This window comes from Bison bison, unplaced genomic scaffold (genome assembly GCF_000754665.1).
Source record: "Bison bison bison isolate TAMUID 2011002044 unplaced genomic scaffold, Bison_UMD1.0 scf7180017864108, whole genome shotgun sequence".
Classification (NCBI taxonomy): domain Eukaryota; kingdom Metazoa; phylum Chordata; class Mammalia; order Artiodactyla; family Bovidae; genus Bison; species Bison bison.
Window position 1 is genome coordinate 8,630,271 of NW_011494680.1, and position 12,870 is coordinate 8,643,140.

At 39.0% G+C, this 12,870-nt stretch overlaps 1 protein-coding gene across 3 annotated transcripts in view; it reads left to right on the top strand.

Moving 5' to 3' along the window:
• The window catches only part of LOC104987872, a 147,701-nt gene that overhangs the window by 58,729 nt on the left and 76,102 nt on the right, over positions 1-12,870 (top strand). For all 3 annotated transcript variants that reach the window (XM_010838962.1, XM_010838963.1, XM_010838964.1), the window contains exons 4-6: positions 1,168-1,331; positions 2,660-2,746; positions 6,002-6,134. In XM_010838962.1, the coding sequence (XP_010837264.1) occupies positions 1,168-1,331; positions 2,660-2,746; positions 6,002-6,134 (384 nt within the window). The remainder of the gene's footprint in view (positions 1-1,167; positions 1,332-2,659; positions 2,747-6,001; positions 6,135-12,870) is intronic.

Genomic DNA, 12,870 nt, shown 5'->3' on the forward strand with positions numbered 1-12,870 from the left:
ACCAGGCTCCTCCATCCATGGGATTTTCCAGGCAAGAGTACTGGAGGGGGGTGCCATTGCCTTCTCCCAGTTACTTTAATTAGGAATACTTAATAAGTGAAGACATTGTATCAGGTGACTTGAAATTCCTTTAAATTATCTGATTCCAATTTTTATGTTTATGTAAATTATTACATAATTTTAATTTTGGAAAATAAACATCTGAACTCAAAAGATCTTAAAAGATATAATTATGAGTGTATATATCATATGTCAGAGCTAAGACTATTGGAGATGTTTTGCTAAAATTCTGGAAACTTCAGTTCAGTTCAGTTCAGTTACTCAGTCATGTCTGACTCTCTGTGACCCCATGAATCGCAGCACACCAGGCCTCCCTGTCCATCACCAACTCCCGGAGTCTACCCAAACTTATGTCCATCAAGTTGGTGATGCCATCCAGCCATCTCATCTCTGTCGTCCCCTTCTCCTCCTGCCCCCAATCCTTCTCAGCATTAGGGTCTTTTCCAATGAGTCAACTCTTTGCATGAGGTGGCCAAAGTATTGGAGTTTCAGCTTCAACATCAGTCCTTCCAATGAACACCCAGGATTGATCTCCTTTAGAATGGACTGGTTGGATCTTCTTGCAGTCCAAGGGACTCTCAAGAGTCTTCTTCAACACCACAGTTCAAAAGCATCAATTCTTCGGCACTCAACTCTCTTCACCATCCAACTCTCACATCCATACATGACTGCTGGAAAAACCATAGCCTTGACTAGACGGACCTTTGTTGGCAAAGTAATGTCTCTGCTTTTAAATATGTTATCTAGGTTGGTCATAACTTTCCTTCCAAGGAGTAAGCATCTTTTAATTTCATGGCTGCAATCACCATCTTCTGGGAACTTAGGAGAACTTAAATAGTGACTCTTGGAGTCCAGACATGATCAACCATGACAACCTTATTAAAGATCTTCTAGGAAATATTCTCCCAGTTACACCATAGGAGGCAATCATTTTACTGAGTATTTAAAAAATCATCTCTAAATCCTGTGTGATAGCACTTTTCTGGAGGAGATGGAAAAAGTAAGTTATGTCCATCTTGAACTCTTTCAGCTTCATGGTGACCTGCCCTTCCTAGTCTTCCGTTATATAAATTGTTGTAAGTCTCTGTGTTGTTTGTGCATGTATAGGTGGTAACTGGAAAGTTTCCATAATCACCAGTGACTTGCCAAATGCCGGGACCAGCTCACAGATTTATATTATATTGTATGGACAACATAGAAGTTCAGCCCCCATATATCTTTATGGAACGGATGGAGCCCGATTTCAGGATGGCCATGAAGACACATTTACTGTGAGTAGCAAAACTGAGTAAAACCTGATAACATAGGGATGCATCTAGTAGGTATTAATACTTTGGAATGAATGCAGTCTGTCGAATTGGGTGCCTCTTTTCATAATAACACGTGTCTTGCAGAAGCTCAGTCAAAAGTAATTTGTGGCAATTTTTTTGCTCCAGTGGATTGCACGTAAGTAAAACTACGATATGGTAAGAGACAATAGAGAGAAATACTGGATGACCAGCATTTGTTGTTTCTATACTCATGGCCGTCAGGAGCAAGGGCTGTGCCTTTCTGTGTGAGGATTTAACAGATAAGCCTAAAAGTCAAGGTCACAAGGGAAAAATGATCAAATAAAGGAAAGCACAGAAGTTGTTATCAAGTGATTAGGTCTTGGCTAGACCCACTGAGATCAAGATATAGGGAGAAACAGAGGTAGCAAAGATGAAGCAGGGGAGACAGCAGTGGAATTGTTTTCGTTTCAGCGCTCATGTGGGCTCAGTAGTTTTGGCATGTGGGCTTAGTTGCCAAGCAGCACATGGCATCTTAGTTCCGGCACCGGAATCAAACCCACGTTTCCTGTATTGAAAGGCAGATTCTTAACCACTAAACCTCCAGGGATGTGCCCTCCACTATGTTTTTTGTATGTTATTTTCATCCACCTCAAAATATTTTTAAATTTCCCTTGGAATTTCTTTGACTCATTCATTGCTGGAGTATGTAGTTTAATTTACACATATGTGGGGATTTTCCGGTTTTCTTTCTTGTATTTATTTCTAGTTTCATTACATTATAGTTAAAAAAGGTACTCAATTGTCAAAGCCTACTTTGTGACATAACATATAATCTATATTGGAGAATATTCTATGTGCATTTGAGAAAACTCTATGTTACTATTTTTTTAATTACTTATTTTTAATTGAAGGAGAATTGCTTTACAGTATTGCATTGATTCTACCAAACATCAGTATGAATCAGCCACAGGAGAACTCTGTATTCTTGCTTGTTGGAGGGGAACCTTCTGTCTGTTAGATCTGGTTGGTGTATAATGTTGTTCAAGTCCTCTGTTTTCTTACTGATCTTCTGTTTAGTTGTTCTATAGTTATTCAAAGAAGGGAGTTATTCAAATTGTCTCTGACAATTTTTGTAGACTATTTCTTCATTCAGTTCTGTCCATTTTTGCTTCATATATTTTGGCAGTCTGTTGTTAGGTGTGTAAATTTTTATAATTCTAAGATCTTATTGATTGATTATTCTATCAGTATATAATATTGTAATATAAGGTTTTAAAAATGGATTTTATGAAATTATGTAGAAAGAAATTCTTGTGGTTCCTTTACAGATCACAGTTGGAGACATTGGGACGCTCTTTAAGATTCGTGTTGGTCACACCAACTCTGGGCTCTCCCCTTCCTGGCACTGTAAAGAGGTAAAGAGGTACCCACACTTCCATCCTTTGCCAGATCCTTGTAAATCCTGCTTGGGAATCAGGCTTTGTACTGTGAGCTGATGAAGTCAAATCTGGGCTTTTTAGTTGGTGTATTCCTCAAGGGAGCAGTATCATGTGCCATGAATAATTTAACATCTAATTAATTGAGAGAAGCACCTCAACCAAACAGTCCTCTCACCTCTTTGCAAAGAAAACACTTGGGACTCTGTAAAAACTCACATTGCTTCTTGATACGGTTGTGCACTAAGTCGCCTCTATCATGTCCAACTCTGTGACCCTGTGGTCTGTAGCCTGCCAGACTCCTTTGTCCAGGGTGTTTTCCAGGCAAGAATGCTGGAGCAGGTTGCCATGCCCTCCTCCAGGGGATCTTCCCCACCCGGGATTGAACCCACATCTCTTACATCTCCTGCATTGGCGGGTGGGTTCTTTACCACTAGCACCATCTGGTTGTAATAGTGATGGAAACATGACTTGGTGGATGTTATCTGCTTCAGAAGAGTTGTAAAAATAGTTCATTTCCCTTGGTGAAATAATAATCTACTAGACTGGAATGCCACCCCTCTAATTTAGTCTACTCATGCTAATTGACATAATGTTCCCTGAGTACTTTCAGGAGCAAAATAAGGCTTAAATTTTCTACATTGTTCAGAATTAAAAATTTTACTTATTCCAGTGACTGCAGAAATGCACCTCTTTAACACTGGAAGTCACACAACTTGTCATCCATTTTTATATATGTTGTATCTACATCTTTTGTCATTTGAGAATAAATAATCTTTAAGCAAGTTCTCAAGAGGCAAAGAACACCCAGCCAAACCCCTGATATTCTTGGCAAACTTCTTCTACAGTTTTATAATATATGAGAAAGTTAATGAAAAATTCGTGGAAGATGAGTAAATATCTTTTATTTCATTAGCATAAGTATATATTTATTAATAATGCCATTCTTTTACATTAAAGACACAAAAGATCCTGAAGAACAATGCAAAAATGAAATTTACTTTATGAAAACACAGAGTGTAGAAGTCAGATTTCAAAATTCAGGATTACTGCCTGGCTTCTATATAAGACACTTTTCTCTTTTATGCTATTTAGAGCTTTTGAAGTATGGTATTCACATTAATATGTAAATGGTTATATATGATAATAATACTACTATCTTTTATTTTTCTCTCCTAGTGAGCTAAACTAATTTATGAAAGTGATCACTAACTCATTTGGTTAATAACCAATAAGCAATATTATGTGGATTATGAAGCTGGGATGCTTAGACAGTGGTTAGGTGATCTGAAAAAGTTATTTAATATTGCCAACGAAAAACAAAAGCGTCAGGCTGAAAGTTTTTAGTGTCTTTCTGTCTAGGGCGATTCCTCTCTCATTGCAAGGCCACATGTTTACCTGAGGTTTACCTCACCTGTCCTTTAGCACCAGTGACGAGGAGATGTTCTTGATCCAAGGTCTTATCCTGAGTATATAACACCCTTACATAACTAGCAAATCAAGATGTTAGATAATAGGTTAGAGGATTTTCTGTTGAATTTTTATAGTATGGTTTAGAAGTTTGAAATTTGAATTTTTAAGTAAGCTAACTTGTGCCTATAACTTGAAGGGATTTGAATGAAAACACATAGCCCTTATAGCAATAATGATACATGTCCACAGCCCATAAAATAATCATGTTGCTTTTCTGAACTTCCATCTTGTTTCTTACAGTTTATTTAAGGAAGGTTACAAAATAAAGCATTTCAAATTGTAATTGATTTTGTATTTCTCAAATGGTCTTCCTTGGACTGTTAATTAAAAACCTGACCAAATAGTGGTGGCAGAAGGGAATGGATTCTGTTTTTGGGGAGCCTTGCTCAAAGTGTGATGGGATTTTATGAATGCAGGTTTCTGGGGTTTACCAGGACCCACGGAGACAGTAGGTTTAGGAATCAACAATCTACCTTTATTACAACGTGATTTTCTCAGCACATTAAAGTTGAAAATCTCTGATTTAAGGCATTTTAAAGATGGTAAGATTAATTTAACAGATAAAATAAGAGCTCATTGAGGCTTTTAAAAGAATAATAGTACCGTACTTATCAAAGGCTAGATTTTAGAATCAGAAAACATATTTCTACTTTTCAATGATTTGGGGCATTCATCTGATCCTACCAGAATTTATTAACATCTTTGTTTAAGTCCAAGATGAATAGATTAGATAAAATATGGTATGCTGCTGTTGCTGCTAAGTCACTTTAGTCGTGTCCGACTCTGTGAGACCCCATAGATGGCAGCCCATGATGCTCCCCTGTCCCTGGGATTCTCCAGGCAAGAACACTGGAGTGGGTTGCCATTTCCTTCTCCAATGCATGAAAGTGAAAGTGATGTCGCTCAGGCGTGTCTGACTCCTAGCGACCACATGGACTGCAACCTACTAGGCTCCTCTGTCCATGGGATTTGCCAGGCAAGAGTACTGGAGTGGGGTGCCATTGCCTTCTCTAAAATATGGTACAGAAAGTGTTAGTCTCTCATTTGTGTCTGACTGTTTACTACCTCATGGACTGTAGCTTGCCAGGCTCCTCTGTCCTTGGAATTTTCCAGGCAAGAATACTGGCATGAATAGTCATTCCCTTCTCCAGGGGATCTTCCTGACCCAGGGGCTTGACCTGGGTCTCTTGTATTGCAGGCAGAGTCTTTACCATCTGAGCCACCAGGGAAGCCCTAACATGGTATAATAGGTACCCAAATAAAGAATGATACTTTGAATATCTGTAATTGCTAGGAACCCAAAGAAGGAACTATTTCGGTCTGAATCTGTAGTGCATGAAATCTAAGCTCATGCTAGTGTTTTAGAAAATCTTTAAAATTAAACTTTAAAAAACTTTAAAATTAAAAAAAAAGTCATTACTAAGAGGTTGGAACAAGGAAGTAATAGATTTTTTAAAATTACAATTATCTTTCCAAATAGGAAAATATGGATGACGCTTAGAAAATTTAGGAGGAAATTGGCATGTTTGGCATTTCAATATAGAGAAATTAGAAATTGAAAAATTTCAAATTAGAGAAAAGAAATGCCATTGTACTTGAGATAGCAATAGAAGAAATTAACACTTTTCTTGTCAACTGTTCAACAGCTTTTACTAAAAGAAAGTTGAAAGCCTTCTTCAGTGTCAGGCTTGGACACAAAATTGTATTTAATTCTTTGATAATGTATTATGTTCTTTAGAAGTCATGCTATTTCTGTTATAGATAAAATTGTGGGACCTGAATGCTGGAAGACAGTTTCACATACCTGTTCAACGATGGTTGGCACGAGATCAAGAGGATGGGGAAGTCTGTCGAGAATTTCCTGTTTTGAACAAGGGGTGGCCCATCCTTCCAGGTAGGGCAGATCCACTCCAGGTAGCACGAATAACACTTGCTTGTCTAAATGTTGAAGGACAGGGAAGCTCAACACATGTTGAGTAAATAAATAAGTGAATGATTAAGAAACTGCTTACTTCTCACAAATTGTCTCTGCAGGAATGACAGCTGCATCTAAATATTTTTTAGTTGTTTAATGTACTGGCATTCAGGAATATGCTCTTGTCAACAGTTAAGCCTGTAGGAAGGTCAGCTGAAATGCCTCTTAATCAAAAAAAGAATATTTATTCTTAGAAGGTCATGAGAGAATTGAATGTCCAATGAAGTTATTCCTGGGCTGAAAACTACAAGTCAATGTATGTTTTGCTTATCAGGCTCAGCCTTATTTTTGAAAATTTATTTATTTGATTTGGAAATAAAAACAGGATGGCTCAATGACTTTCTGAGCATTTGGCCAAAAGCAGGGGTGTGATCAGGACTTGTGTAAATGTGGATGAGAAATAGGATGTGTTTAGAGTTTGACAGTCACTGCTCATGGCCACATGAATTCAGGGTGATTCTGTCCATAATATATGTTTGCTGTTGTGTCTGCTGGCTTCTGCTTTGGAGGAGAACAGGAAAAGGGTTTAAGAGAATTATTAGATGGGCAATTGATAAAAACAGATTTTTCTCCAGTTCAGAACATTTTCTATTAAAAATATGATATCTTAATTTTCTAAAGAAATAAATGATAATAAGTATTATGTGAAGTTGAAGAAGAGCTCCACAATGTCATAGAAGCTAATATTAGGTTTAGGTATATAATAACTTGGATTTCCCTGGTGGTCAGACAGTGAAGAATCTGTCTGCAATGTGGGAGACCTGGGTTTGATCCCTGGGTCAGAAAGATCCCCTGGAGAAGGAAATGGCAACTCACTCCAGTATTCTTGCCAGGAAAATTCTATGGACAGAGATGTTTGGTGGGTTCCAGCCCACGGGGTTGCAAAGAGTTGGACATGACTGAGTAACACTTTTCACATAATAACTTGTGTAACTTAATAGGGAGCATGAGTCGCTGAAAAATTTGCAGAGACCGATAATTCCTTTGTGGTTTTTAAATATGGTGTAATAAACTCTTTAAGTTTCTGAAGTTAAAATATTTTTGAAAATATATGAATAGTTCTGTTTGCTGAAAAGTGAAAGCTCATGTGAGCCTTGTTCTCACCGTTCATAAGCCTTTCCCTCAACACTTTTGAGTATTCTTCTCAACACTCTTCCTCATCAGCCCACGCTTCACCTGGCGGGGGAGACATTTGCCAGGTGCCCTGTCCTACCCACTGTTAGTAATGATGCAGAGGTCACGTCTGCTTCTTCATCTCTCATTTTAATTGTAAAATTGCTCAAAGGAGGCATATTCTGCAAATACATACTGGTTTCCCTTGCCTTCCCTACAGTAATTGTTGTGTGTGTGCTAAGTTGCTTCAGTTGTGTCTTACTCTGCGTGACCTTATGGACTATAGCCTGCTAAGCTCCTCTTTCCATGGGATTCTTCAAGCAAGAATACTGGATTGCCATTTACTTCTCTAGGGGATCTTCCTGACCCAGGGATTGATATATATACATATATATGTATCAATATAATATGCATATATCTTTTTTATTGTGGTAACAAATGTATAACATTAAATTTACTGTCTTAAACATTTGAAAATGTATATTTTGGTAAGTATATTCACATTGTGCAACAGATCTCTAGAACTCTTTCATCTTACAAAGCTGAAATTCTGTTTCTCCTTGTGAGAGTTTGGGCAGATTGTGTTTTTCAAGGAATTGTTTCACTTCATCTAGGTTATCAAATTTGTGGAAATAGAATTTTCCATGATGTTCTTTTATTATCATTTAAAACTTCCACAGGATCTGTAGTGGTTCTCCCTGTTTCATTTCTAATATTTGTAACTTGTGTCCTCTCTCTTTTTTTGCTTAGTTAGCCTGGATTGAGGCTTATCAATTTTATCGATCTTTTCAAAGAACCAGCTTTTGGTTTCATTGATTTTTTTTCTATTGATTTACTGTTTTCAGTTTCATTGATTTCTGCTCCAACTCTTATTTCTTTTCTTCTTGCTTCCTTTGGATTTAATTTGTTCTTCTTTTTCTAGTTTCCAAAACTTATATCATTAATTTTAGATTTTTTTTCTAATGTATGCATTTAATGCTATAATTTTCTGTAAGCATTGGTTTTTTCTGCATCCCACAAATTTTGATAAGTTGTATTTTCATTTTCACTTAGTTCAGAACATTTAAAAATTTCTCCTGAGAGTTCTTCTTACCCATGTGTTATTTAGAAGTGTGTTATTTAGTCTCCATATGTTATGGGATATTCTAGTTATCTTTCTGTTATTGATTTCTAGTTTTAATTCCACTGTGGTCTGAGAGCAGACAATGTATGATTTCTAAGTTTGTTAGGTGTATTTTATGGCCCAGACTGAGGTCTATCCTGGTGACTCTCCTGTGTGAGCTCAGGAAGAATGTATATTCTGCTGTTGTTGTATGAAATAATCTATTGATGTGTATTATAAACTATTGATCAGTAGTGTTATTGGGTTCACCTATGTCCTTACTCATTTTCTGCCCATGGGATCTGTCCATTTCTGAGAGAGAAGTGTTGAAGGCTCCAGTATGGTAGTGGACATATCTCTTTCTCCCTGCAGTTCTATCAGTTTTACCTTGTATAGCTTGATGCTCTGTTAGGATTATCACTATCTATTGTAACATTAAGGATTATCATGTCTTCTTGGGGAATTGACCCTTTTATTATTATGAAATGCTCTATTCCTGATAGTCTTTCCTGTTTGACATGTGCTCTATTTGAAATTAATACAACTACTCCTGTTTTCTTTAGATTAGTGTTAGCAGGCTATATTTTCTCCATCAATTTACTTTTAATTTACGTGTATATTTACTTTTAAACTGGTTTTCTTGTAGACAACATATGTGTGTGTATACTAAGTTGCTTCAGTCATGTCCATCTCTGTGTGACCTCATGGACTGTAGCCTACCAGGCTCCTCTGTCCTTGGGATTCTCTAGGCAAGAATACTGGAGTGGGTTCCCATGTCCTCCTACAGGGGATCTTCCTGACCCAGGATCAAACCCACATCTCTTACATCTCCTACATTGGCAGGTGGGTCCTTTACCACTAGCGCTACCTGGGAAGCCCAAACAACATATAGTTGAGTCTTATTTTTGGATCCACTCTGACAATCTCTGTTGTTTAACTGGTTTTTAAAAATCATGATGTTCAAAGTGGTTATTGATATAATCAGATTAATATCTACTGTATTTGCTACTGTTTTTGTTACTCTTATTCTTTATTCCTATTTTTATCTTTTACTCTTTTTCTGTCTTTTGTGACTTCAAGTGAACATTCAATTGAGAAGCTCATTCTATTTCTGTTTTTTTTTTTTAGCATATCTGTGACACTTTAAAAAAAAACTTTATTTAGTGGTTGCCCTAGAGCTTACAAATATACATTTACAGTTAATCCAAGACCACTTCAAATCACATTACATGTTTTCATGAGTAGTATGAATCAGGACCGGGAGCTGACTATGAATTGGTCTACCAGGAGCTGACTATGGCTCAGATCATGAACTCCTTATTGCAAAATTCAGACTTAAATTGAAGAAAGTAGGGAAAACCTCTAGACCATTCAGGTATGACCTAAATAAAATCCCTTAGGATTATGCAGTGCAAGTGACAAATAGATTCAAGGGATTAGATCTGATAGACAGAGTGCCTGAAGAACTATGGATATAGGTTCGTTACATTGTACAGGAAACAGTGATCAAGACCATCCCCAAGAAAAAGAACTGGCAAAAGGCAAAATGATTGTCTGAGGAGTCTGAGGAGGCCTTACAAATAGCTGAGAAAAGAAGAAAAGCTAAAGGCAAAGGAGAAAAGGAAAAATATACCTTTTGAACTTTGAATGCAGAGTTCCAAAGAATAGCAAGGAGAGATAAGAAAGCCTTCCTCAGTGGGCAATGCAAAGAAATAGAGGAAAACAGTAGAATGGGAAAGACTAGAGATCTCTTCAAGAAAATTAGAGATACCAAGGGAATATTTCATGCACAGATGGTTACGATAAAGGACAGAAATGGTATGGACCTAAAAGAAGCAAAATATATTAAGAGGTGGCAAGAATACACAGAAGAACTATACAAAAAAGATCTTCATGATCCAGATAATCACATTGGTGTGATCACTCACCTAGAGCCAGACACTTTGGAATGCAAAGTCAAGTGGGCCTTAGGAAGCATCACTACAAACAAAGTTAGTGGAGGTGATGGGATTCTAGTTGAGCTATTTCAGATCTTAAAGATGATGCTGTGAAAGTGCTGCACTCAATATGCCAGCAAATTTGGAATACTCAGCAGTGGCATCAGGACTGGAAAAGTTCAATTTTCATTCCAATCCCAAAGAAGAGCAATGCCAAAGAGTGTTTAAACTACTGCACAATTGCACTCACCTCACATGCTAGCAAAGTAATGCTAAAATCCTCCAAGCCAGGCTTCAACAGTAGGTGAACTGTGAACTTCCAGATACAAGCTGGATTTGGAAAAGACAGAGGAACCAGAGATCAAATTGCCAACATCCATTGGATCACTGAAAAAGTAAGAGAGTTCCAGAAAAACACCTGCTTTATGACTACACCAAAGCCTTTGACTGTGTGACTCACAAGAAACTGTGGAACATTCTTAAAGAGATGGGAATACCAGACCACCTTACCTGCCTCCTGAGAAATCTGTATGCAGGTCAAGAAGCAACAGTTAGAACCAGATATAGAAAAACAGACTGATTCCAAATCAAGAAAGGAGTACATCAAGACTGTATATTGTCACCCTGTTTATTTAACTTATATGCAGAGAACATCATGCCAAATGCCAGGCTGGATGAAGCACAGGTTGGAATCAAGATTGCTGGGAGAAATATCAATAACCTCAGATATGCAGATGACACCACCCTTAAGGCAGAAAGCAAAGAAGAACTAAAGAGCCTCTTGATGAAAGTGAAAGAGGAGAGTGAAAAAGTTGTTTTAAAACTCACCATTGGGGGTGGTCCTAAGATGGTGGAGGAATAGGATGGGCAGACCACTTTCTCCCCCACAAATTCATCAAAAGAACATTTGAACGCTGAGTAAATTCCACAAAACAACTTCTGAATGCTGGCAGACATCAGGCACCCAGAAAAGCAGCCCATTGTTTTCAAAAGGAGGTAGGAAAAAATATAAAAGATAAAGATATAAAGATAAAAGATAAAGATAGAGAGGCAAAAGAGGTAGGGATGGAGCTCCATCCTGGGAAGGGAGTCTTAAAAAAGAGAGAAGTTTCCAAATACCAGGAAACACTCTCACTGCCAAGTCTGTGGCGAGCCTTGGAACCTCAGAGGGCAACATAACTGGGAGGAAAAATAAATAAGTAATTAAACCTCACAGATTACGTGCCCAACGGTAACTCCCAGTGGAGAAGCAGTGCAGACGCCTGCACCCGCCACTAGCAAGTGGGGGCTGGGCAGAGACGTGCAGGCTGCATTGCTTAGAGTAAGGACCAGGGCTGAATGCCCCCGAGGGCAATCTGAGGAAACTTACTTGAGATAGCAAACCAGACTGTGGGATAGCTACCTTGTGAAAAGCCCTAACCTGAGACACCACCAGGCCTGCTCACAGAACAAAAGTACTGAGCAGAGCTAGCTGGCTGCAGACCGGCCCATCCCCTGCCAGACACAGGCAGGAAGGGCAGCCAGAGCCAGAAGGGGGCAATTGCAGCCCCAGAGAGGCAGCATCTAACAAACTGCAAGCAGGCTTTGTTGCGAACCAAGACTTCTTGGGATTCTGGACGGTCAACATCCACCTGAGAAGGTGTGCCGGTTGTACACCCAGAAAACCAAGTGGCAGGGATGGGGGAGGCGATAAATTGCAGCGACCGTGCTCGCCAAACACCTGGTCACCTGAGCTGTTCGGACCTGGGAAGGGCACAAAATGCAGGCCCAACCCAGTCTGCGCCTTTGAGGACTACCCGAGTGCCTGAACCCGAGTTGCTTAGACCTGGGAAGTGCATACAACTCAGGGCTCAGACAGTTCCCGGCAGAGCAACCTAGAGCCTAAGCAGTGTAGACAGGGAAAGCACACACGCCGTGAGTGGGGGCAAACCCAGTGTGGCTGAGACACTGTGAGGACTCCCCACAGACACCAGTGATATTTGTTTGCAGTGAACCTCCCTCCCCACAGCAAGACTGAACAAGGGAGCCTAAAAAAGTGTCTACCACCGCCCCCTTGTGTCAGGGCGGAAATTAGACACTGAAGAGACCAGCAAACATAGGAAGCTAAAACAAACAGGAAACCGCCTTGGAAGTGACAGGTGCAATAGATTAAAACCCTGTAGTTAGCACTGACTACATAGGAAGGGGCCTATAGATCTTGAGAAGTATAAGCCGGATCAAGGAACTATCTGAAAGTGAAGTATAGATGGAGAAGTCTTGAGGCTACTGTAAGAATAAGACTGAAAACCAGAGGCAGGAGGTTTAAGTCCAAATCCTGAGAACACCAGAGAACTCCTGACTCCAGGGAACATTAATTGATAGGAGCTCATCAAATGCCTCCATATCTACACTGAAACCAAGCACCACCCAAGGGCCAACAAGTTCCAGAGCAAGACATACCACACAAATTCTCCAGCAACACAGGAACATAGCCCTGAGCTTCAATATAGAGGCTGCCCAAAGT